The 27,214-nt window shown below is 49.7% G+C and overlaps 1 protein-coding gene across 1 annotated transcript in view; it reads right to left on the bottom strand.

The window, feature by feature from the left end:
* The window catches only part of NCS1 (neuronal calcium sensor 1), a 449,313-nt gene that overhangs the window by 173,285 nt on the left and 248,814 nt on the right, over nucleotides 1-27,214 (bottom strand). Inside the window, exon 2 of the mRNA XM_085613972.1 lies at nucleotides 16,396-16,420. Coding sequence (XP_085470098.1) covers nucleotides 16,396-16,420 — 25 coding nt within the window. The remainder of the gene's footprint in view (nucleotides 1-16,395; nucleotides 16,421-27,214) is intronic.

Consider the following 27,214-nt stretch of genomic DNA (forward strand, 5'->3'; position numbering starts at 1 on the left):
CATACCATAAAAGTGCTGAAAAGTCCATGTGGGCCCTTCAGGATATATGACTTTTTAGTACATTTTTTTGAAGATTGTTGTTTAAAATGCGCTACTGGACTCAATATTTTACAAAACTTCCCAGCCCACAAAACTTTCTTAGAAGAAATCTGGCGCACTTCCTTTGTTCACTGGGAGGGTAGGTATAACTGTTAACCACTTTCAACGATCACCCCCACCACTGGTGACCAGAAGAAGCAGGGAGCTGAGAGGCTGGGTGTGTACAGAGGGGGCAGACATGGGGTGGGTATAACTCTTAACCACTTTCAAAGATCACCCCCACCACTGGTGACCAGAAGAAGCAGGGAGCTGAGAGGCTGGGTGTGTACAGAGGGGGCAGACATGGGGTGGGTATAACTCTTAACCACTTTCAAACATCACCCCCACCACTGGTGATCAGAAGAAGCAGGGAGCTGAGAGGCTGGGTGTGTACAGAGGGGGCAGACATGGGGTAGGTATAACTCTTAACCACTTTCAAAGATCACCCCACCACTGGTGATCAGAAGAAGCAGGGAGCTGAGAGGCTGGGTGTGTACAGAGGGGGCAGACATGGGGTGGGTATAACTCTTAACCACTTTCAAACATCACCCCCACCACTCGTGATCAGAAGAAGCAGGGAGCTGAGAGGGTGGGTGTGTACAGAGGGGGCAGACATGGGGTAGGTATAACTCTTAACCACTTTCAAAGATCACCCCCACCACTGGTGACCAGAAGAAGCAGGGAGCTGAGAGGGTGGGTGTGTACAGAGGGGGCAGACATGGGGTGGGTATAACTCTTAACCACTTTCAAACATCACCCCCACCACTGGTGATTAGAAGAAGCAGGGAGCTGAGAGGGTGGGTGTGTACAGAGGGGGCAGACATGGGGTAGGTATAACTCTAACCACTTTCAAAGATCACCCCCACCACTGGTGATCAGAAAAAGCAGGGAGCTGAGAGGGTGGGTGAGAACTTTGTAAACACTCCTGAGGCGGAAGCCGGGAGGTCTGTTTGTTACTGCTTTTAAAAACTTTGTTTTCGTTGTGTTTTTAATTGAGCACTTGCACCCTGAGCACCCACTGACCTGCTAGCCGCTGGGAAATCGCGAAGCTCTGCTCTGCTGTCCCTAGCGTTGCTGCAGGGAGGAAACGCGCTGATACCTTCGCGCGCCCGATACCGCAGACACGCCCACTTGTGAGGCCACGCCTACTTAGGCCACGCCCCTTTTCCCGCCTATATAGTCGCGCTGATTGACAAGCGCGCCAGAACTTTGTAAACACTCCTGAGGGGGAAGCCGGGAGGTCTGTTTGTTACTGCTTTTAAAAACTTTGTTTTCGTTGTGTTTTTAATTGAGCACTTGCACCCTGAGCACCCACTGACCTGCTAGCCGCTGGGAAATCGCGAAGCTCTGCTCTGCTGTCCCTAGCGTTGCTGCAGGGAGGAAACGCGCTGATACCTTCGTGCGCCCGATACCGCAGACACGCCCACTTGTGAGGCCACGCCTACTTAGGCCACGCCCCTTTTCCCGCCTATATAGTCGCGCTGATTGACAAGCGCGCCAGAACTTTGTAAACACTCCTGAGGCGGAAGCCGGGAGGTCTGTTTGTTACTGCTTTTAAAAACTTTGTTTTCGTTGTGTTTTTAATTGAGCACTTGCACCCTGAGCACCCACTGACCTGCTAGCCGCTGGGAAATCGCGAAGCTCTGCTCTGCTGTCCCTAGCGTTGCTGCAGGGAGGAAACGCGCTGATACCTTTGCGCGCCCGATACCGCAGACACGCCCACTCGTGAGGCCACGCCTCTCCGCCCTCTATCAATGTGCCCTTTCCGGACGCGCAGCGGGCGAGCGCAGCGGGCGCGCCGGCATTGCGCCGAAGTCGAGCCTAAGTCAAGCCCGTCTGCGCCCGTCCGCGATCGTACGCGGTCCAGGGCCATACCCCATGCCCCCCGGAACGACCACATACGGTGGAGCAAGCAAGATTTATTTGCCTTACGTCGTACGGTCTCCGTGTCATGCATGCACAAGCTACATGTAGAAAACACTGCAGGTTGTGAACACTGCCAATTCCACTATGTCCTTGACAAGAACCCGACCACCAGCGACCACATTATACACTGTGGACTACTCAACGTGCGTTCACTAAGGAAACATAAGTTGGACCTACATGATCTTCTCTCTGAGACTAAATGGGACCTTATGTTCCTTACAGAAACATGGCTAGATAGTGAGTCTACAGCCGATGCCCTTGAGGCATTACCAGTGGGATACACTATACATAGACAAGACAGACCCACTGGTAGAGGAGGAGGCATCGCAATTGTTGCCCGTGAAAGTCTGCAATGCCAATTTGAAAGTGCCCCTATCCTGGACAGCGAGGCTGGGAAATTCACTATTAAAGTGAACAACAGCTACACGCTAAAGGGCATGCTAATTTACAGACCCCCTGGTCCCATTGCCAAGTTTGAGGAAAGTCTAATAGAAGGTATCATGGAGACTGTTTTATGCAACAATAAATTTCTGGTACTTGGTGATCTCAACTTGCATCTCAACAACCCATCAAATAGTACAAGCACGAACTTCAGCCAGGCATTAGGTGCTCTCCAGCTGACTCAAATTGTGAACGGCCCAACACATCAGTTGGGTCATCTTTTGGACCCCATATTTGCAAATTGGGAGGAAGTAGAATCCAAACCCCCTATTCCTATCCCCTGGTCGGATCATTATTTAGTTCCCTTTACCATTCGGATCCCTGGATATAGACCTCCGCAGCCGGCTTTGCTATATCATCTTAGGCGTAACTGGGCCACCTTTTCCCAGCGTAAATTCTGCGAGGCACTGGTTAAAGGGGGAAGCCCGGGGGGGGGCTGACGCAGACTCAGCCAACACTAATCTGTGCACACGTATCACTGAGGCACTTGATTGCACGGCTCCTCTTCAAAAAATCAAAAAAACTAATTCCGGGGGCCGTGTACAAAAAACAGCTCCATGGTTCAACGATGAACTTAGATCCTTGAAATCTGCACTGAAGAAACTCGAAAGAGAATGGCGCAAGACCTTCTCTAAAGAATCCAGAGCCACCTACCTGACCGAGAGGCGACTCTACCACGGTCAAATTAGAAAGTGCAAAACTGCATACTACACGCTTAGAGTTAGTGAAGCCAGTAATTCTACTAAAGAGCTGTTCTCGCTATACAAAACCCTTTCGAGCGGGAAATCATCCAGTGTCCCAGATGACTGTTCCCCCGACGCTTGCAATAAAATCGCCAATTTTTTCTCCAAGAAAATAGCAACAATATACGCAGCGTTCCCAACACAACCCAGAGCGGGTGCAGAATTCATCGAAAGCCCCAGGGAATGGAGCAACAGAATCAGACTGACCCACTTTGATATCCCTCCACCTGAAGACCTCGTAAAAATCTGCAAATCAGTGAAGTCGGGTTCTCCTCGAGACCCCACTACACCTTAGCACCTGGCAGACAGCCTAGTGGTATTAGAACCCTATATCAGGCACCTACTTAATACATCTTTTAGTAGCTCCACTGTACCTAAAGATTGGAAAAAGGCGGTGGTCCTACCCCTTAGGAAAAAACCGACCATCAGTTTCGAGAAACTTGAGAATCTTCGCCCTATCTCTCTTCTCCCCTACTTGGCCAAAGTAGCCGAAAAATTGGTCAACTCACAACTGATGGACTTCGTCGAAAAAGCGGCATTACTGCACAAGACACAATTCGGTTTCCGTCCCCGTCATTCCACAGAATCCGCTCTCTTAACTGCAGCGGAGGCTCTTCGTCAGGGGGCGGATGAGGGTCATACTATGGCCCTCATCCTATTGGACTTGAGTGCAGCATTCGACACTGTAGCTCACGCCAACTTGCTACAGTGTTTAAATGATGGGGGAATATCTGAAGCTGCACTCTTATGGATCCAATCCTTCCTGACTGGAAGAAGCTTCCAAGTCCGCCTGGGCGACCATTACTCGAGAGCCATGGGTCTGGGACAGGGCGTTCCCCAAGGATCGTCCCTGAGCCCAACCCTGTTCAATCTTTACATCTCCCCAGTGGCTTCGATTGCCGCGAGTCATGGTCTGGAAATCGTGTCATACGCAGACGACACGCAACTGGTCATCTCCCTATCGCGAGAACCCGGACTTGCTTCAAGTAGTTTTAAGGCCTGCATGCAAGATCTTGCTACATGGATGTCTACCAACTGCCTTAAACTAAACGGAAGCAAGACAGAGGTGCTCGTGGTGGGGGGGAGCCCCTCCGCTTGGTCGTCGGCGTGGTGGCCCCCTTGTCTGGGGGAGGCTCCGGTGCCTCGTCAGGAGGTCAAGAACCTTGGTATATGGTTTGATGCTGATATGTCTTTTGGTCCCCAAATAAACCGAGTAGCGGGTGTCTGTTTCAGCGTCTTAAAAATCTTACACAAGGTCCTTGCCCTCCTCCCCATGTCCGCCCGGAAAACGCTGGTACATGCCCTTGTGACATCACGCCTGGACTATGGCAACCTACTTTATCTAGGTGCCACCTGTAAGGCAGTAAAACGCCTCCAGGTATTACAGAATGCGGCAGCCCGCCTCATCTTAAAACTCCCCAAAAGATCAGACTCCAAAGCTGCTCTTCATAGCCTTCACTGGCTACCAGTAAGACGCAGAGTGGAATTCAAGGCCCTCTGTACATGTCATCGCATTCTTGCGCGAAAAGCGCCGGCACCGCTCCAGAACCTAGCCATCAAGCACGTACCCTCGCGTGCTTTGCGTTCCTCTCACAGAAGTCTATTGGTGGTCCCTAGAATCAGAAAGGCCCGTATGGGTGGACGTTCTTTCCGCCATCTGACAGCTAAATGCTGGAATGCTCTGCCTCTTAATCTCCGCCTAGACCCCTCGGAATCCAGTTTCCGCAAGAACCTAAAAACTCACCTCTTCTCAAAGTAACTGAACCCCTCCTTTCCTCTGCTCTGAGTTTTGCAAATGTAGCGCGGGGACACGCTGTTGCGTAACCAGGCGCTTTATAAACTTTCCTAATAATAATAATAATACAGAGGGGGCAGACATGGGGTAGATATAACTCTAACCACTTTCAAAGATCACCCCCACCACTGGTGATCAGAAGAAGCAGGGAGCTGAGAGGGTGGGTGTGTACAGAGGGGGCAGACATGGGGTAGGTATAACTCTTAACCACTTTCAAAGATCACCCCACCACTGGTGATCAGAAGAAGCAGGGAGCTGAGAGGGTGGGTGTGTACAGAGGGGGCAGACATGGGGTGGGTACAACTCTTAACCACTTTCAAAAATCACCCCACCACTGGTGATCAGAAAAAGCAGGGAGCTGAGAGGCTCGGTGTGTACAGAGGGGGCAGACATGGGGTAGGTATAACTCTTAACCACTTTCAAAGATCACCCCACCACTGGTGATCAGAAGAAGCAGGGAGCTGAGAGGGTGGCTGTGTACAGAGGGGGCAGACATGGGGTAGGTATAACACTAACCACTTTCAAAGATCACCCCCACCACTGGTGATCAGAAGAAGCAGGGAGCTGAGAGGCTGGGTGTGTACAGAGGGGGCAGACATGGGGTGGGTATAACTCTTAACCACTTTCAAAGATCACCCCCACCACTGGTGATTAGAAGAAGCAGGGAGCTGAGAGGGTGGGTGTGTACAGAGGGGGTAGACATGGGGTAGGTATAACTCTAACCACTTTCAAAGATCACCCCCACCACTGGTGATCAGAAGAAGCAGGGAGCTGAGAGGGTGGGTGAGTACAGAGGGGGCAGACATGGGGTAGATATAACTCTAACCACTTTCAAAGATCACCCCCACCACTGGTGATCAGAAGAAGCAGGGAGCTGAGAGGGTGGGTGTGTACAGAGGGGGCAGACATGGGGTAGGTATAACTCTTAACCACTTTCAAAGATCACCCCACCACTGGTGATCAGAAGAAGCAGGGAGCTGAGAGGGTGGGTGTGTACAGAGGGGGCAGACATGAGGTAGGTATAACTCTAACCACTTTCAAAGATCACCCCCACCACTGGTGATCAGAAGAAGCAGGGAGCTGAGAGGGTGGGTGAGTACAGAGGGGGCAGACATGGGGTAGGTATAACTCTAACCACTTTCAAAGATCACCCCCACCACTGGTGATCAGAAGAAGCAGGGAGCTGAGAGGGTGGGTGTGTACAGAGGGGGCAGACATGGGGTAGGTATAACTCTAACCACTTTCAAAGTTCACCCCCACCACTGGTGATCAGAAGAAGCAGGGAGCTGAGAGGGTGGGTGAGTACAGAGGGGGCAGACATGGGGTAGGTATAACTCTAACCACTTTCAAAGTTCACCCCCACCACTGGTGATCAGAAGAAGCAGGGAGCTGAGAGGGTGGGTGAGTACAGAGGGGGCAGACATGGGGTAGGTATAACTCTAACCACTTTCAAAGATCACCCCCACCACTGGTGATCAGAAGAAGCAGGGAGCTGAGAGGGTGGGTGTGTACAGAGGGGGCAGACATGGGGTAGATATAACTCTAACCACTTTCAAAGATCACCCCCACCACTGGTGATCAGAAGAAGCAGGGAGCTGAGAGGGTGGGTGTGTACAGAGGGGGCAGACATGGGGTAGGTATAACTCTTAACCACTTTCAAAGATCACCCCACCACTGGTGATCAGAAGAAGCAGGGAGCTGAGAGGGTGGGTGTGTACAGAGGGGGCAGACATGAGGTAGGTATAACTCTAACCACTTTCAAAGATCACCCCCACCACTGGTGATCAGAAGAAGCAGGGAGCTGAGAGGGTGGGTGAGTACAGAGGGGGCAGACATGGGGTAGGTATAACTCTAACCACTTTCAAAGATCACCCCCACCACTGGTGATCAGAAGAAGCAGGGAGCTGAGAGGGTGGGTGTGTACAGAGGGGGCAGACATGGGGTAGGTATAACTCTAACCACTTTCAAAGTTCACCCCCACCACTGGTGATCAGAAGAAGCAGGGAGCTGAGAGGGTGGGTGAGTACAGAGGGGGCAGACATGGGGTAGGTATAACTCTAACCACTTTCAAAGTTCACCCCCACCACTGGTGATCAGAAGAAGCAGGGAGCTGAGAGGGTGGGTGAGTACAGAGGGGGCAGACATGGGGTAGGTATAACTCTAACCACTTTCAAAGATCACCCCCACCACTGGTGATCAGAAGAAGCAGGGAGCTGAGAGGGCGGGTGTGTACAGAGGGGGCAGGCATGGGGTAGGTATAACTCTAACCACTTTCAAAGTTCACCCCCACCACTGGTGATAGAAGAAGCAGGGAGCTGAGAGGGTGGGTGTCCACAGAGGGGGCAGACATGGGGTAGGTATAACTCTAACCACTTTCAAAGATCACCCCCACCACTGGTGATCAGAAAAAACAGGGAGCTGAGAGGGTGGGTGAGTACAGAGGGGGCAGACATGGGGTAGGTATAACTCTTAACCACTTTCAAAGATCACCCCACCACTGGTGATCAGAAGAAGCAGGGAGCTGAGAGGGTGGGTGTGTACAGAGGGGGCAGACATGGGGTAGGTATAACTCTTAACCACTTTCAAAGATCACCCCACCACTGGTGAGCAGAAGAAGCAGGGAGCTGAGAGGGTGGGTGTGTACAGAGGGGGCAGACATGGGGTAGGTATAACTCTAACCACTTTCAAAGATCACCCCCACCACTGGTGATCAGAAGAAGCAGGGAGCTGAGAGGGTGGGTGAGTACAGAGGGGGCAGACATGGGGTAGGTATAACTCTAACCACTTTCAAAGATCACCCCCACCACTGGTGATCAGAAGAAGCAGGGAGCTGAGAGGGTGGGTGAGTACAGAGGGGGCAGACATGGGGTAGGTATAACTCTTAACCACTTTCAAAGATCACCCCACCACTGGTGATCAGAAGAAGCAGGGAGCTGAGAGGGTGGGTGTGTACAGAGGGGGCAGACATGGGGTAGGTATAACTCTAACCACTTTCAAAGTTCACCCCCACCACTGGTGATCAGAAGAAGCAGGGAGCTGAGAGGGTGGGTGTGTACAGAGGGGGCAGACATGGGGTAGGTATAACTCTAACCACTTTCAAAGTTCACCCCCACCACTGGTGATCAGAAGAAGCAGGGAGCTGAGAGGGTGGGTGTGTACAGAGGGGGCAGACATGGGGTAGGTATAACTCTAACCACTTTCAAAGATCACCCCCACCACTGGTGATCCGAAGAAGCAGGGAGCTGAGAGGGTGGGTGTGTACAGAGGGGGCAGACATGGGGTAGGTATAACTCTAACCACTTTCAAAGTTCACCCCCACCACTGGTGATCAGAAGAAGCAGGGAGCTGAGAGGGTGGGTGAGTACAGAGGGGGCAGACATGGGGTAGGTATAACTCTAACCACTTTCAAAGATCACTCCCACCACTGGTGATCAGAAGAAGCAGGGAGCTGGGAGGGTGGGTGAGTACAGAGGGGGCAGACATGGGGTAGGTATAACTCTAACCACTTTCAAAGTTCACCCCCACCACTGGTGATCAGAAGAAGCAGGGAGCTGAGAGGGTGGGTGAGTACAGAGGGGGCAGACATGGGGTAGGTATAACTCTTAACCACTTTCAAAGATCACCCCACCACTGGTGTTCAGAAGAAGCAGGGAGCTGAGAGGGTGGGTGTGTACAGAGGGGGCAGACATGGGGTAGATATAACTCTAACCACTTTCAAAGTTCACCCCCACCACTGGTGATCAGAAGAAGCAGGGAGCTGAGAGGGTGGGTGTGTACAGAGGGGGCAGACATGGGGTAGGTATAACTCTAACCACTTTCAAAGTTCACCCCCACCACTGGTGATCAGAAGAAGCAGGGAGCTGAGAGGGTGGGTGTGTACAGAGGGGGCAGACATGGGGTAGGTATAACTCTAACCACTTTCAAAGTTCACCCCCACCACTGGTGATCCGAAGAAGCAGGGAGCTGAGAGGGTGGGTGTGTACAGAGGGGGCAGACATGGGGTAGGTATAACTCTAACAACTTTCAAAATTCACCCCCACCACTGGTGATCAGAAGAAGCAGGGAGCTGAGAGGGTGGGTGAGTACAGAGGGGGCAGACATGGGGTAGGTATAACTCTAACCACTTTCAAAGATCACTCCCACCACTGGTGATCAGAAGAAGCAGGGAGCTGGGAGGGTGGGTGAGTACAGAGGGGGCAGACGTGGGGTAGGTATAACTCTAACCACTTTCAAAGTTCACCCCCACCACTGGTGATCAGAAGAAGCAGGGAGCGGAGAGGCTGGGTGTGTACAGAGGGGGCAGGAGCAGAGATTTGGCAATGACATAAACAGCACTGTTCGCTCTTAAATGTAATAGCATTGCTTGCATTTCACAGGTGGATAAACCTACCACACACACATCTACGCACAATGTCTGCTAACTTGTTTTCAAAACTGTGTCATGTGACCCAGGTCCCACCAATAATGCTGTGAGCCTGGCTGCCACGAGTCTGGGGGCTCTCAGAGCACTCGATATCCAACCTTTGGCACAGTGGCGTCTCTAGAAGGGAATCTTAAGTGGACACACACTGAGCCACAGATAAAACTGCTGGGGGCATTTGAAGGGGTCACATATTCCTCCATTATCCTGTTCAACCCAACTAACAGACTCACTTGGCCATCGCTCAAATTAACACACATTTCCCTACATTAACCCACCACTAATCATTTTTGGGTTCCTGAGTAGCGTGCCACTTGCGGAAAAGCACTTTGATGCCTCATCAGGGGTAGTAAGCACTATATAAAAACAATTACAATATAGCAATAGATATGTGTTTGCTTAGAAAGCAGTATACATTTCTCTATGCCTCCCCCCCCATCCTAGCATATTCAACAGCTGTGGTGCGGCCCTAAGCCTAACACTTGCAACGAGTGTATTCAGGTGTGAGAAGCTTGCGAGAAGGAGGCTCATTCTGCTGCGACGAGCATGCAAGGAGTGTATTCAGGTGTGCTAAGCTTGCAGGAAGGAGGCACATTCTCCTGCGACGCGCATGCAAGGAGTGTATTCAGCTGTGAGAAGCTTGCGAGAAGGAGGCACATTCTGCTGCGACGAGCATGCAAGGAGTGTATTCAGCTGTGAGAAGCTTGCGAGAAGGAGGCACATTCTGCTGCGACGAGCATGCAAGGAGTGTATTCAGCTGTGATAAGCTTGCGAGAAGGAGGCACATTCTCCTGCGACGCGCATGCAAGGAGTGTATTCAGCTGTGAGAAGCTTGCAAGAAGGAGGCACATTCTCCTGCGACGCGCATGCAAGGAGTGTATTCAGCTGTGAGAAGCTTGCGAGAAGGGGGCACATTCTCCTGCGACGCGCATGCAAGGAGTGTATTCAGCTGTGCTAAGCTTGCGAGAAGGAGTCTCATTCTGCTGCGACGAGCATGCAAAGAGTGTATTCAGCTGTGAGAAGCTTGCGAGAAGGAGGCACATTCTGCTGTGACGAGCATGCAAGGAGTGTATTCAGCTGTGAGAAGCTTGCAAGAAGGGGGCACATTCTGCTGTGATGAGCATCTAAGGAGTGTATTCAGGTGTGATAAGCTTGCGAGGAGGCGGCACATTCTGCTGCGACGAGCATGCAAAGAGTGTATTCAGCTGTGAGAAGCTTGCGAGAAGGAGGCACATTCTGCTGCGACGCGCATGCAAAGAGTGTATTCAGCTGTGAGAAGCTTGCGAGAAGGAGGCACATTCTGCTGCGACGAGCATGCAAAGAGTGTATTCAGCTGTGAGAAGCTTGCGAGAAGGAGGCATATTCTGCTGTGATGAGCATGTAAGGAGTGTATTCAGGTGTGATAAGCTTGCGAGGAGGCGGCACATTCTGCTGCGACGAGCATGCAAAGAGTGTATTCAGCTGTGAGAAGCTTGCGAGAAGGAGGCACATTCTGCTGCGACGCGCATGCAAAGAGTGTATTCATCTGTGAGAAGCTTGCGAGAAGGAGGCATATTCTGCTGTGACGAGCATGCAAGGAGTGTATTCAGCTGTGAGAAGCTTGCGAGAAGGGGGCACATTCTGCTGTGATGAGCATCTAAGGAGTGTATTCAGGTGTGATAAGCTTGCGAGGAGGCGGCACATTCTGCTGCGACGAGCATGCACGGAGTGTATGCAGGTGTGATAAGCTTGCGAGAAGGAGGCACATTCTGCTGAGACGAGCATGCAAAAAGTGTATTCAGCTGTGAGAAGCTTGCGAGAAGGAGGCACATTCTGCTGTGACGAGCATGCAAGGAGTGTATTCAGCTGTGAGAAGCTTGCGAGAAGGGGGCACATTCTGCTGTGATGAGCATCTAAGGAGTGTATTCAGGTGTGATAAGCTTGCGAGGAGGCGGCACATTCTGCTGCGACGAGCATGCATTGAGTGTATTCAGGTGTGAGAAGCTTGCAAGAAGGAGGCACATTCTCCTGCGACGCGCATGCAAGGAGTGTATTCAGCTGTGAGAAGCTTGCGAGAAGGGGGCACATTCTCCTGCGACGCGCATGCAAGGAGTGTATTCAGGTGTGCTAAGCTTGCAAGAAGGAGGCACATTCTCCTGCGACGCGTATGCAAGGAGTGTATTCAGCTGTGAGAAGCTTGCGAGAAGGAGGCACATTCTGCTGCGACGAGCATGCAAGGAGTGTATTCAGCTGTGAGAAGCTTGCGAGAAGGAGGCACATTCTGCTGCGACGAGCATGCAAGGAGTGTATTCAGCTGTGATAGCTTGCGAGAAGGAGGCACATTCTCCTGCGACGCGCATGCAAGGAGTGTATTCAGCTGTGAGAAGCTTGCAAGAAGGAAGCACATTCTCCTGCGACGCGCATGCAAGGAGTGTATTCAGCTGTGAGAAGCTTGCGAGAAGGGGGCACATTCTCCTGCGACGCGCCTGCAAGGAGTGTATTCAGCTGTGCTAAGCTTGCGAGAAGGAGTCTCATTCTGCTGCGACGAGCATGCAAAGAGTGTATTCAGCGGTGAGAAGCTTGCGAGAAGGAGGCACATTCTGCTGTGACGAGCATGCAAGGAGTGTATTCAGCTGTGAGAAGCTTGCGAGAAGGGGGCACATTCTGCTGTGATGAGCATCTAAGGAGTGTATTCAGGTGTGATAAGCTTGCGAGGAGGCGGCACATTCTGCTGCGACGAGCATGCAAAGAGTGTATTCAGCTGTGAGAAGCTTGCGAGAAGGAGGCACATTCTGCTGCGACGCGCATGCAAAGAGTGTATTCAGCTGGGAGAAGCTTGCGAGAAGGAGGCACATTCTGCTGCGACGAGCATGCAAAGAGTGTATTCAGCTGTGAGAAGCTTGCGAGAAGGAGGCACATTCTGCTGTGATGAGCATGTAAGGAGTGTATTCAGGTGCGATAAGCTTGCGAGGAGGCGGCACATTCTGCTGCGACGAGCATGCAAAGAGTGTATTCAGCTGTGAGAAGCTTGCGAGAAGGAGGCACATTCTGCTGCGACGCGCATGCAAAGAGTGTATTCAGCTGTGAGAAGCTTGCGAGAAGGAGGCACATTCTGCTGTGACGAGCATGCAAGGAGTGTATTCAGCTGTGAGAAGCTTGCGAGAAGGGGGCACATTCTGCTGTGATGAGCACCTAAGGAGTGTATTCAGGTGTGATAAGCTTGCGAGGAGGTGGCACATTCTGCTGCGACGAGCATGCACGGAGTGTATTCAGGTGTGATAAGCTTGCGAGAAGGAGGCACATTCTGCTGAGACGAGCATGCAAAGAGTGTATTCAGCTGTGAGAAGCTTGCGAGAAGGAGGCACATTCCGCTGTGACGAGCATGCAAGGAGTGTATTCAGCTGTGAGAAGCTTGCGAGAAGGGGGCACATTCTGCTGTGATGAGCATCTAAGGAGTGTATTCAGGTGTGATAAGCTTGCGAGGAGGCGGCACATTCTGCTGCGACGAGCATGCACGGAGTGTATTCAGGTGTGATAAGCTTGCGAGAAGGAGGCACATTCTGCTGTGATGAGCATGCAAGGAGCGTATTCAGGTGTGATTAGCTTGCGAGAAGGGGGCACATTCTGCTGTGATGAGCATGTAAGGAGTGTATTCAGGTGTGATAAGCTTGCGAGGAGGCGGCACATTCTACTGCGACGAGCATGCAAGGAGTGTATTCAGGTGTGAGAAGCTTGCGAGAAGGAGGCTCATTCTGCTGTGATGAGCATGCAAGGAGTGTATTCAGGTGTGATAAGCTTGCGAGAAGGAGGCACATTCTGCTGCGACGAGCATGCAAGGAGTGATTCAGCTGTGAGAAGCTTGCGAGGAGGCGGCACATTCTGCTGCGACGAGCATGCACGGAGTGTATTCAGGTGTGATAAGCTTGCGAGAAGGAGGCACATTCTGCTGAGACGAGCATGCAAAGAGTGTATTCAGCTGTGAGAAGCTTGCGAGAAGGAGGCACATTCTGCTGTGACGAGCATGCAAGGAGTGTATTCAGCTACAAAAAGCTTGCATGGAGGAGGCCCATTCTCCTGCGACGAGCATGCAAGGAGTGCATTCAGCCACAAAAAGCTTGCATGGAGGAGGCCCATTCTCCTGCGACGAGCATGCACGGAGTGTATTCAGGTGTGATAATCTTGCAAGAAGGGGGCATATTCCGCTGCGACGAGCATGCAAGGAGTGTATTCAGGTGTGATAAGCTTGCAAGGAGGAGGCACATTCTGCTGTGATGAGCATCTAAGGAGTGTATTCAGGTGTGATAAGCTTGCGAGGAGGCGGCACATTCTGCTGCGAGGAGCATGCACGGAGTGTATTCAGGTGTGACAAGCTTGCAAGGAGGAGGCACATTCTGCTGTGATGAGCATGTAAGGAGTGTATTCAGGTGTGATAAGCTTGCGAGGAGGCGGCACATTCTGCTGCGACGAGCATGCACGGAGTGTATTCAGGTGTGATAAGCTTGCAAGGAGGAGGCACATTCTGCTGCGACGAGCATGCAAGCAGTGTATTCAGGTGTGATAAGCTTGGAAGAAGGAGGCACATTCTGCTGTGATGAGCATGCAAGGAGTGTATTCAGGTGTGATAAGCTTGCGAGAAGGAGGCACATTCTGCTGCGACGAGCATGCGAGCATGCAAGGAGTGTATTCAGGTATCATAAGCTTGCAAGAAGCGGGCACATTTCACTGCGACGAGCATGCAAGGAGTGTATTCAGGTGTGAGAAGCTTGCGAGAAGGAGGCTCATTCTGCTGTGATGAGCATGCAAGGAGTGTATTCAGGTGTGATAAGCTTGCAAGAAGGAGGCACATTCTGCTGTGATGAGCATGCAAGGAGTGTATTCAGGTGTGATAAGCTTGCGAGAAGGAGGCACATTCTGCTGCGACGAGCATGCAAGGAGTGTATTCAGCTGTGAGAAGCTTGCGAGGAGGCGGCACATTCTGCTGCGACGAGCATGCACGGAGTGTATTCAGGTGTGATAAGGTTGTGAGAAGGAGGCACATTCTGCTGCGACGAGCATGCAAGGAGTGTATTCAGCTGTGAGAAGCTTGCGAGAAGGAGGCACATTTTGCTGCGACGAGCATGCAAGGAGTGTATTCTGCTACAAAAAGCTTGCATGGAGGAGGCCCATTCTCCTGCAACGAGCATGCACGGAGTGTATTCAGGTGTGATAATCTTGCAAGAAGGGGGCACATTCTGCTGCGATGAGCATGCAAGGAGTGTATTCAGGTGTGATAAGCTTGCGAGGAGGAGGCACATTCTGCTGCGAGGAGCATGCACGGAGTGTATTCAAGTGTGATAAGCTTGCGAGAAGGAGGCACATTCTCCTTCGACGAGCATGCACAGAGTGTATTCAGGTGTGATAAGCTTGCAAGGAGGAGGCACATTCTGCTGTGAAGAGCATGTAAGGAGTGTATTCAGGTGTGATAAGCTTGCGAGGAGGCAGCACATTCTGCTGCGACGAGCATGCACGGAGTGTATTCAGGTGTGATAAGCTTGCAAGGAGGAGGCACATTCTGCTGTGATGAGCATGTAAGGAGTGTATTCAGGTGTGATAAGCTTGCAAGGAGGCGGCACATTCTGCTGCGACGAGCATGCACGGAGTGTATACAGGTGTGATAAGCTTGCAAGGAGGAGGCACATTCTGCTGTGATGAGCATGCAAGGAGTGTAGTCAGGTGTGATAAGCTTGCGTTAAGGAGGCACATTCTGCTGCAACGAGCATGTGAGAATGCAAGGAGTGTATTCAGCTGTGATAAGCTTGCAAGGAGGAGGCACATTCTGCTGTGATGAGCATGCAAGGAGTATATTCAGGTGTGATAAGCTTGCGAGGAGGCAGCACATTCTGCTGTGACGAGCATGCACGGATTGTATTCAGGTGTGATAAGCTTGCGAGAAGGAGGCACATTCTGCTGTGACGAGCATGCAAGGAGTGTATTCAGCTGTGAGAAGCTTGCGAGAAGGAGGCACATTCTGCTGCAACGAGCATGCAAGGAGTGTATTCAGCTACGAAAAGCTTGCATGGAGGAGGCACATTCTCCGGCGACGAGCATGCACGGAGTGTATTCAGGTGTGATAAGCTTGGAAGGAGGAGGCACATTCTGCTGCGACGAGCATGCACAGAGTGTATTCAGGTGTGATAAGCTTGCAAGAAGGGGGCACATTCTGCTGAGACGCGCATGCAAGGAGTGTATTCAGCTGTTATAAGCTTGCAAGGAGGAGGCCCATTCTGCTGCGACGAGCATGCACGGAGTGTATTCAGGTGTGATAAGCTTGCAAGAAGGGGGCACATTCTGCTGCGACGAGCATGCAAGGAGTGTGTTCAGGTGTGATAAGCTTGCAAGGGGGAGGCACATTCTGCTGCGACGAGCATGCAAGGAGTGTATTCAGGTGTGATAAGCTTGCAAGGAGGAGGCACATTCTGCTGTGACGCGCATGTAAGGAGTGTATTCAGGTGTGATAAGCTTGTGAGAAGGAGGCACATTCTGCTGCGACGAGCATGCAAGGAGTGTATTCAGCTGTGAGAAGCTTGCAAGGAGGAGGCACATTCTGCTGCGACGAGCATGCACGGAGTGTATTCAGGTGTGATAAGCTTGCAAGAAGGGGGCACATTCTGCTGCGACGAGCATGCAAGGAGTGTATTCAGGTGTGATATTCGTGCGAGAAAGAGGCACATTCTGCTGCGACGCGCATGCAAGGAGGGTATTCAGGTGTGAGAAGCTTGCAAGGAGGAGGCACATTCTGCTGCGATGAGCGTGCAAGGAGTGTATTCAGGTGTGATAAGCTTGCAAGGAGGAGGCACATTCTGCTGCGATGAGCGTGTGGGAAGGGATGCTGTCTGCAGTGACAAGCATACACTAACAACCACACTGGAGGTGGAATCTCTAGAGGGATGCACAGCTGAGGTGGACCCTGGTATGCAAACCTCATGCAAATAGGCAGTGCATGTACACAAAGCACAGGACAGACAAACACTCACCACTGCTGCACCTCCTTTTCCGTGACTGCAAGAGGAAAGGAAAACACAACTGTTAGCAACATAGCTGCACACTGCAAGGTGAGCAAACAATACATAGCATATGCACATTCAAAGTGCGTATATAATCACCAGGTATCCAGATGCAGCACACTGCAAGGTGAGTACATGCACACATGACAGCTTCACACTGCAAGTACATAATCAGATGATATATGCCTCTGTAGACTGCACGGTGAGTACATGACCACAATAAGCTGCACCTGTGCATTGCAAGGTGGATACATGAACATATGATATCCAGAAGTTTCATACACAGTTGCACACTGCAAGGCAAGTACAAGACCACTTGATATCTGCATCTTCTCACTGCAATGCGAGTACATGACCAAGGTATCTACATATGCACACTGCAGAGAGAGTAAATGACCAAGGTATCTACATATGCACACTGCAGAGTGAGTACATGATCAAATATCTGCATTTTCACACTGCAAGGTGATTTCATGACCACATGACATCTGCACACTGCAAGGTGAGTACATGAACTTATGATATCTGCATCTGAACACTGCAAGAACAATACATGATACATGCCCATGTGATATCTGCATCTGCACACTGCAACGTGAGTGCATGATCATATGATATGTGCACACTGCAATGTGAGTACATGATCATGGTATCTGCATCTGCACACTGCAAGGTGAGTCCATGATCATGGTATCTGCATCAGCACACTGCAAGGTGAGTCCATGATCATCGTATCTTCATCTGCACACTGCAAGGTGAGTCCATGATCATGGTATCTGCATCAGCACACTGCAAGGTGAGTCCATGATCATGGTATCTGCATCTGCACACTGCAAGGTGAGTACATGATCATATGATATGTGCACACAGCAATGTGAGTTCATGACCACATGATATCTGCACACTGCAAGAGGAGTACATGACCACATGATATCTGCATATGCGCACTGCATGATATCTGCATACTGCAAGGGGAGTACGTGACCTCATTATATCTGCATCTGCACACTGCATGATATCTCCATACTGCAAGGGAAGTACATGACCACATGACATCTGCATCTGCACACTGCATGATATCTGCATACTGCATGGAGAGTACGTGACCTCATTATATCTGCATCTGCACACTGCATGATATCTGCATACTGCAAGGAGAGTACGTGACCTCATTATATCTGCATCTGCACACTGCATGATATCTGCATACTGCAAGGGGAGTATGTGACCTCATATCTGCATCTGCACACTGCATGATATCTGCATACTGCAAGGGGAGTATGTGACCTCATATCTGCATCTGCACACTGCATGATATCTGCATACTGCAAGGGGAGTATGTGACCTCATATCTGCATCTGCACACTGCATGATATCTGCATACTGCAAGGGGAGTATGTGACCTCATTATATCTGCATCTGCACACTGCATGATATCTGCATACTGCAAGGAGAGTATGTGACCTCATTATATCTGCATCTGCACACTGCATGATATCTGCATACTGCAAGGAGAGTATGTGACCTCATTATATCTGCATCTGCACACTGCATGATATCTGCATACTGCAAGGGGAGTACGTGACCTCATTATATCTGCATCTGCACACTGCATGATATCTGCATACTGCAAGGGAAGTACATGACCACATGACATCTGCATCTGCACACTGCATGATATCTGCATACTGCATGGAGAGTACGTGACCTCATTATATCTGCATCTGCACACTGCATGATATCTGCATACTGCAAGGAGAGTACATGACCACATGACATCTGCATCTGCACACTGCATGATATCTGCATACTGCATGGAGAGTACGTGACCTCATTATATCTGCATCTGCACACTGCATGATATCTGCATACTGCAAGGAGAGTACGTGACCTCATTATATCTGCATCTGCACACTGCATGATATCTGCATACTGCAAGGGGAGTATGTGACCTCATATCTGCATCTGCACACTGCATGATATCTGCATACTGCAAGGGGAGTATGTGACCTCATTATATCTGCATCTGCACACTGCATGATATCTGCATACTGCAAGGAGAGTATGTGACCTCATTATATCTGCATCTGCACACTGCATGATATCTGCATACTGCAAGGAGAGTATGTGACCTCATTATATCTGCATCTGCACACTGCATGATATCTGCATACTGCAAGGGGAGTACGTGACCTCATTATATCTGCATCTGCACACTGCATGATATCTGCATACTGCAAGGAGAATATGTGACCTCATTATATCTGCATCTGCACACTGCATGATATCTGCATACTGCAAGGGGATTATGTGACCTCATTATATCTGCATCTGCATGATATCTGCATACTGCAAGGAGAGTATGTGACCTCATTATATCTGCGTCTGCATGATATCTGCATACTGCAAGGGGAGTATGTGACCTCATTATATCTGCATCTGCACACTGCATGATATCTGCATACTGCAAGGGGAGTACGTGACCTCATTATATCTGCATCTGCACACTGCATGATATCTGCATACTGCAAGGGGAGTACGTGACCTCATTATATCTCCATCTGCACACTGCATGATATCTGCATACTGCAAGGGGAGTATGTGACCTCATTATATCTGCATCTGCACACTGCAACGTGAATTGAATTTGAATTTTTTGACAGTGATTGTGGCCTAAAATGCAAAGCATGCTTGCCTTTCACACACTAAAACAGACTATTATACACATAAAAGGATTGAAAGATTTAGAATAAAAAGAATATATTCTTCAATAAAGTAAAACATAAATACACAGTAAAAAAGCCCTAGTATGCAAAATATAAAAAAGCCAGTTCTTTCCAAGACAACATAGAGCAACTTTGGCCTTTAAATTAGGGAACGGTTGCAAGGTGAGTACATACCTACATGATATCCACTAACTGCGCACTGCAAGATGAGTACATGACCACATGATATCCAGCAACTGCGCACTCAAAGGTGAGTACATGACCACATGATAACTTCACACTGCAAAGTGAGTACATAACCACATGATATCCAACAACTGCACACTGCAAGGTGGGTGCATGACCTCATGATATCTGCATCTGCACACTGCAAGGTGAGTACCTGACCACATGATATCTGTATGTGCACACAGAAAGGTGAGTACCTGACCACATGATATCTGTATGTGCACACAGAAAGGTGAGTACCTGACCTCATGATATCTGCATCTGCACACTGCAAGTTGAGTACATGAAAATGGACTCAAGTATGGTCAAGTTGGAATAAATATCGTAGGCATATCTGCATCCCCCCGATCCCCGCCCCGAGCCCGACCTCGACGACCCTATACCACTGAAATAAGGCAATATATTTCCATAGTTACAAACCACACCTGATTCACCCCAACAGACCCAAATGTTTATGCTTAACGATGATGTCTGTAATGTTAGGAAATGTTATTGTACTTACCTGCTATCTTTAATAAAAAAAGATTTATTTAAAAAAAATAGATACATAAGTACATGGAAGGTATATATATATATATATATGCATAAGGAAGGCAATACATGTAGATTAAAGTTGCATTTAATGCATTCTGGCTCAAGTGTTGTAGTACTTTAAATTCATTTTTTTTATTCGATAGTGAAGCAATTGTAGATAGCTATGATAAACGATTTACTTATTTATGCCGTCACTTATATACATGTTAAAAACATAGAATAATGTAACTATCAGTAATATGTACATTTGTTAAGCAGAACTAACAAATATCTATATTTTAAAAAAAATAATTATTATACACGTTTATACAAAGCAATACACATATGTAGGTACATATCTATAGTCCAAATAAATGCTTATATACAGAGGTATATGCCGAACATGCTAGGCTTAATGAGGTTGATTATAATTTGTCTGGAAGGATTTCTCGATATTGGTGAGCGCTAGGTGGCGCACATCCAAGATGGCCGCACACCGGCGAAGACATCCATCATTTATCTGCCACACTGCAATGTGATTTGCACCGTCTACTTGCTCCCTGAACGCTCCCTGAACCATCCGCTTCTGCTGGGAGAAAAACTGCGGCTTTCAAGACATTCCAAGTTCATCTACGAGATGGCGCACACTGCGGATGCAGAGACGGGAGCCCTCGCTGGAGACCTACTCGGCTGCCGCGCCTACTCGAGCCCCGCGGCTCCACACGTGGCGATAGGCCCCACCACAGACTGACCTGAGCCGGAGCCTCCTTGCTGCACATTGATCTCCCTCCTGCTGGCTCCCTCACTATCGTGTTGCTGCCTCCTTCACCTGCAGACGCCTGTGTCAACGTCTGGCGGCGGGGCGGTGTAGAGCGCGGCGGCTGCAGAGCACCCTTCCTAGGCGCAAGACGCGCCATTTTTGGAATCCGCACATCTACGGAGGATGCGTGAGTACCGGCATGCAGGGTGCCCTCCTGCCTCCCGGAATAACAGTCCCCTTTTGAAGTGCATCGCACAGTACATCGCCCTGGGGTACACTCCAGAGATTGCCTGCCTGCCGCACTGTTCTTCTCTGCCCCCCGCCTGAGGCCTATGTGATTGGCCTGCGCTGCCGCTGCCCCGTTTTAATGTCACCACGTCAGCCGTCCTCCACTGCAACTCACTCTTCAGGCCGCCTTGCAGGTCATTCTTCTTACAGCGGGAGGCTGATAGTGCTATTATCCACACTGCCCCAGCATTAAGAACTGCCTGCCCTTGTGCATTGGGGAACAACAAAACAAAAACAAAAAAACAGGGGGAAAAACGTGCGCATTTCCACCCTCTGGGATGGCATCCAACCATTCGTCTCTACTTGCCGCCAATACTCAGCCTCTTGCCCGACGTCCCCCGCGCCACGTAGGAGTTTGAGGCACCACCGGTGCTGGGGAAACCTTCAGCTGTCACCCGCTCTGGAGTGTGACGATCAAGTGGGAGACCACACGCTACGGACTGCAGCTGGGCGGCGGATTCCCAGTTCTTGCTCCTGTGCCCCTTGACATTACTCCAATTCTCTGTGACAACCGATCCCCACTGCCGGACTTGTGCAGCTACATGCACCTGCGACATTCCCCTGCGCCTAGCCTATTAACGGGAGACATCTACTCACCCACACTGCGGAACTGTCTGGGCATGTGAAGAGGTGCAATGGGGAAACCTTATGGCCATCAGCCCCGATTGACCTTTGATGCAAAAAAAAAAACGCGACAAGATCAGCCTCTGTAGACACTCCACCTGTCAATATGGAACAGACACAACCACCCTCGCAATCCTCTGAGGATGATGTTAAGACTCTACTTCTGGCCGTACAGCACAGTCTATCGGATCTGACCGGGAAGATGGACACTATGAATAATCGACTTGTCTTTCTGGTACAAAAAGTTGATAAACACGACGGGCAATTGAAAGAGGCTGAACATCGCATTTCCGAGAACGAGGACACCACTTCTCAGATGCAAACTCAGGTAGCACAAATTCCTGAAAGTTATTGCGGCCAAGAAGGAAGATAATCCACATTTTTTTGTAAAGTGCGAACAATCACCCGTAAGGGTCTCTAGGTGCTGGGGGCTGTCGGGAAGATTAAGCAAGCTACTGCCCAGAGTCACATAGTGCTGGGCTAATCTGCTGCCGGTGCCGGGGATCGAGCCGTGATCTCCAGATTCCGGAGTCAGTCGCCCTGGCCGCGGCGCCACACCTCTTCCCCTCAGATATTGAAGCCAAGAGTCGTCACAATAACGTTTGCATACTAGGCATTCCTGAGAGCATGAATACAGGGTGTATGGAGGACTATATAGAATGTCTTCTAAAGAACACTTTTGGTGAAGATTATTTCTCGCCGCAGCTAGTGGTTGAGCGCGCACATCATTCCCTAGGCCCACGGCACCCTCCGGGCGAGGCCCCAAGACCCCTCATTGCTCGCCTTTTTAATTATCGCGATCGCGATGTTGCACTCCAGAAGGCACACGAACTAAAACCACTACAATTTGAAGGGAACGCCTTTACCATCTACCCAGATTTTACTCTGGCAGTACAAGAGGTGCGCCGGAAATTTCTCACGGTTAAGAAGAAACTTCTAAACGCTCGGATCGAATACGCCCTCTTATATCCTGCGAGGCTTCGGATCACACACAATGGCAAACAGTTCTTCTGTACGAATCCACAGCAAGTGGATGACTTCTAAAAACTATCTCATAACGATCACCGCCCCATGACCACACTTCCAGATCATCTTCACCATCCATTGGCTGAATGGGAGCAGAAGGACATACGATGAGGTTACCCGACACAGGTCACTCTTGTCCTTGTGAATCTGTATCACGATATAATGGGATGCTGTAAACATGCGCATCACCTGCCTCTTGTTGATGGATTCTTATCCGCACTCTCCAGCTGGACCTACACTCCGTTAAAGACTCATGGACAGATAAGTGTCTCAGGGGCTTCGTTCGTTGACTGTCGTTCTAACTGGATACTAAAAACTGCCTTATTGAACTGTGGGTAGATGTACCTGACCCATCGCCAAGCACCCTTCCCCCCCCATGCCACTCTATCCCCTCATTGGGCGGACAACTGGGGTCTGCACTACAGGTGGGGTTGGGTTACGGGAAGGGATCGCTGTCCCCTGGTGCCCCCCCCCCTTATGGGAGATCCCCATGCTATTTTTTTTATTTTGTCTTTTATTGTTATGATTTTCTCTTGCTCTATTGGCCTTATCTGGTTAGAGAAGATTGGCCGCGTTTTTGGGAGCTATTGGGTGGGTAACATCATGCCGGCGCAATGGATTGCCGTTGTGGGTGTGGGTGGTATTGGTGTTAGAAGTTTGTTATGGTGATGATTCACTGGTGTTTTTTGTTTATGGGAATGTTCTTTATTGTTCTGTTACATATTTGACAACTGCAGCTCGGCATGCCAATTTTTTTGTGAATGGACACATTACCTTTCGACAACATGCTCGCCATACAGCCTCATCGTACCTGCTATGACAACTCAAACTGACCAATCTTGCATCAAATTAAACACATGGAACATCAGGTGTCTTCGTGACCCTCGTAAACGGAGACAAATACTAGCGTATTTAGATAGGCATCACATACAAATCGCTATGCTCCAGGAAACGCACACATGGACCCTCTACGCCATTCCTGCTACGGCAGTAAATGGGCCTCTGCACGAGCATTTTCCTCCTACTTGACCTACTCACGTGGCACGCTTATATTAGTTAAGAGAAAAACACCATTCATACTGGGTGGCACGTACAGCGACCCCTCTGGCCGCAGCTGCAGACTCTGGGGTACATTGGGCACACATTCGGTCACCCTAGCTTGTAGTTATGGTCCTAACATAGACAACCCTGATTATTTCACCACTCTCTGGGGACACATACTTAAAATAGGCTCCCCACATGTCATATGGGGTGGGGATTTTAATACAGCTATATGCCCGACCATGAACCGATCCAACCCCCTTCCTCATCACTATACCAATGCTCGAGAGGCCCTGTCTAGACTGTTTACAGAACATGGCCTGGTGGATGCATGGCGTTACGTGCACCCCACTGATAGGGAAGGTACCTTTTATACAGCAAGGCACACAACCTGGTCCCGGTTGGATTACTGGGTCTGCTCACGTGGAGTGACCCCCTGGATTCAATCTGCTACACACTTGGCTCTCACATACTCAGATCATGCGCCGGTGTACCTAGAAATAACTTCCCGTTACTCAATTGCCACCCCACGTTGCTGGAGGCTAGTACCGGAAGCGCTTTTGGATACTGTCTTTCAAACTGAAAGAGGGAAGAAATTACAGATTTTTTAACTAGGAATAAGGGCTCTGTCGACCGGGTGGGTACGCTTTGGGAGGCTTTTAAAGTCACTGTTAGGGACATATGCATATCTAAAAGCTTTGGGGTGCTCTGTGATATTAGGAGGAACTTACATCGCCTAGAGACCGAGATCAAACAGCTTGAAACGGACATGTGGACTACCAATTCAGGTGCCCAGCGAGCCACGCTCCGTGAAAAGCTTACAGACTACACTGCTACTGCAGGCCGGGAGGTGAAGTTCAGAGGCAAATACATTGTCGCCCGTCGCTACGGGGAGGGCGAGAGGCCTGGTCGAGCATTGGCGAATGCTATTAGGCAACCTCGTTTTTCCATCTATATCTTAGATGTGATAGATGGTGCAGGGATACGCCATAGGGATAGTTTTGACATATTAAACACCTTTGCTGCATACTATACAGACCTATATAGCTCGCAACGCGCCTCCCCCCCCGACTTCACTCCCTACTTAGAAGATATTACTCTTGGATGGCTAGGTGACTATCAGCATAAATTTTTAGCAGCGCCGTTTGAAGATGATGAGCTGCGGGAAGCCATCATGCAAATGAAGTCAGGGAACACGCCGGGATCCGATGGCTTTCCCATTGATTTTTATAAAACTTACATCGATCAGCTGCTCCCAGTATTGAAACAGGTCTTTTTGGAGGCCCAGGAGACGCAAATCGTACCTGCCTCGATGAGAGCGGCGCTAATTACATCATTGTTAAAACCAGGCAAACCCGCAGACCGCTGTGAGTCTTTTAGGCCACTCTCTCTCATAAATACAGATGCGAAAATACTTGCTAAATTGCTAGCAAACCGTCTCTGTCTACTGATGGAAAAGCTGGTTCTCCCAGATCAGGCCGGGTTGATCCCCGGAGGAGCTACTTCCCACAGTCTTAGGACACTATTCTGCATCCTACAGGCAGTAGATCCCAAACTAGCGCTGGTGGCTGTGTTTCTGGACGCCTCTAAGGCTTTTGATTCTGTGGAGTGGGGCTATCTTTTCACCATCTTGCAATGTATTGGACTTCCCGTAGGCTTTCTATCATGGGTCTGGCTTCTGTACACCCCACCAACGGCGAAAGTGTTGATCAAGGGACACACCTCACCCTCGATCTCTCTAACTCGGGGCACCCGTCAGGGGTGTCCACTCTCTCTCATTCGTTTTGCCTTAGTTATGGAACACTTGGCAGCCAAGATCAGACAACACTATCATCACATAGGCCTCCGCTGCTTCCTCCGTCCAATACTTATTTCTTTTTACGCTGATGATGTTACCCTATACATTAAAGACTCACGCCACAATCTTAACCCGCTACTGCGCAAGTTCGTTAAATTCGGAGGCCAATCAGGTATCCACATTAACTGGTCCAAATCACAGATATTCCCGTTGACCAGCTCTGCCATTCCCTTTGAAACGGATTTTCCCATTGTGTGGTGTAATGAGGATGCTAAATATTTGGGGATCCGTGTCACGGCGGACCGTGAGGAGCTAATGCGGCTCAATTTTGGGTGTGCAATGGAACAGGTCACAGGCTGTATCAATCGATGGATTGCCGTTCCTTTAACTATGGCTGGTCGCATATCTCTCATCAAAATGATAATTCTCCCCAAATTTTTGTACCTATTCCTTAATATTCCTAACCACTCTGGATGACATTTTTTCGCCTCCCTTCGATCGGAATTGATTCAGTTGGTATGGGGTGGTAAACAACCGCGCATACAGTGAGACACACTAATGTGGCCTTACTCACACGGAGGCTTCGACATCACTAACTTTGAATTATACTATATATGCGCTCAGGCACACTATGCCCATTTGTGGTTACATCCACCTCACTATACTCCACATGTTGCCACTGAACATTGGCTTGCAGACCCTGTCCCACTAGACTGCGTCCTTCTTTCTAATGTCGAGCCCCGAGGGCGATGTCCAACCACCGTAGACTGTACGATAAAAGCTTTGTCCCGTATTATAGACCACACACACGCGCCCTCTCTATACTCACCCCTCCTTCCACTTACCTATCACCCAGAGATGTTACTATAACAAGAAGGTCCATTTAAGAATGTTGCATGTGCACGAAATATACACTGCTGGGGAGACCTATATGTTAGTGGTAAATTCCAGACTCTCCAACAATTATGCCCTGACCCCCAGCCATCTACCATCGAAACCTTTTTATATGCTCGCATTCGTCATGGAATTCAAGCCTGTAACCCCGCATACACTGGACCCTTTGCACTGCATCCTGCGCGCATCCACTGCCTCACACTTGGTGTCCACACTCTACCACACTCTATATACTGATGCTGAATATCTTTCATGTGCAGCTCGTGATAAATGGGCGGCGGAATTGGGGCAAGATCTCACTGATGCACAATGCCTATTCTGCTGCAAGCAGACGGAGCAGGTCTCCTCCAATAGCAGACTCTCACTTATCCACTATAGATTCCTACATCGCTGCTACTACACTCCGGTTAGACTACCTAACTTTGGCTTGCGGGACACAAGCAGATGTGACAGATGTAAAGCAGAGCACGCTGATTTCCTGCACCTTGCTTGGGAATGTCCAGAGGTACTTGGTGTCAGGTCCTCACGGCTGTGGACTCTATGACTTCCATGCCCATTTCTCGATCCCCACTTATAAATCTCCTAGGATACACTGAACACATCCCTGCCAAGCATCGAAAATGTGTGTCTTTTTGTCTCGTACTGGCTAAGCGGCAAGTGGCCTGCAAATGGGGTCGGGACGAGCGCCCAAATTTAAAGATTGGCTAGGAGACATGATTCTATGGCAGGACCAACTTTGCACTTATGCTTAACTGCTCCCTTGCTCCTCACGTCCTCGAGACATTTGGAGCTCCCTACAGACGTATTTGCTGGAACATCCTGTCAAGACTACAGACGTGTCATGAGGGCTGGTCTCACTTCCCTAGGTTAGCTCCAGTCAGCGCATGTTGC

The sequence above is a fragment of the Triturus cristatus genome, chromosome 1_2, assembly GCF_964204655.1.
Source record: "Triturus cristatus chromosome 1_2, aTriCri1.1, whole genome shotgun sequence".
Classification (NCBI taxonomy): Eukaryota; Metazoa; Chordata; class Amphibia; order Caudata; family Salamandridae; genus Triturus; species Triturus cristatus.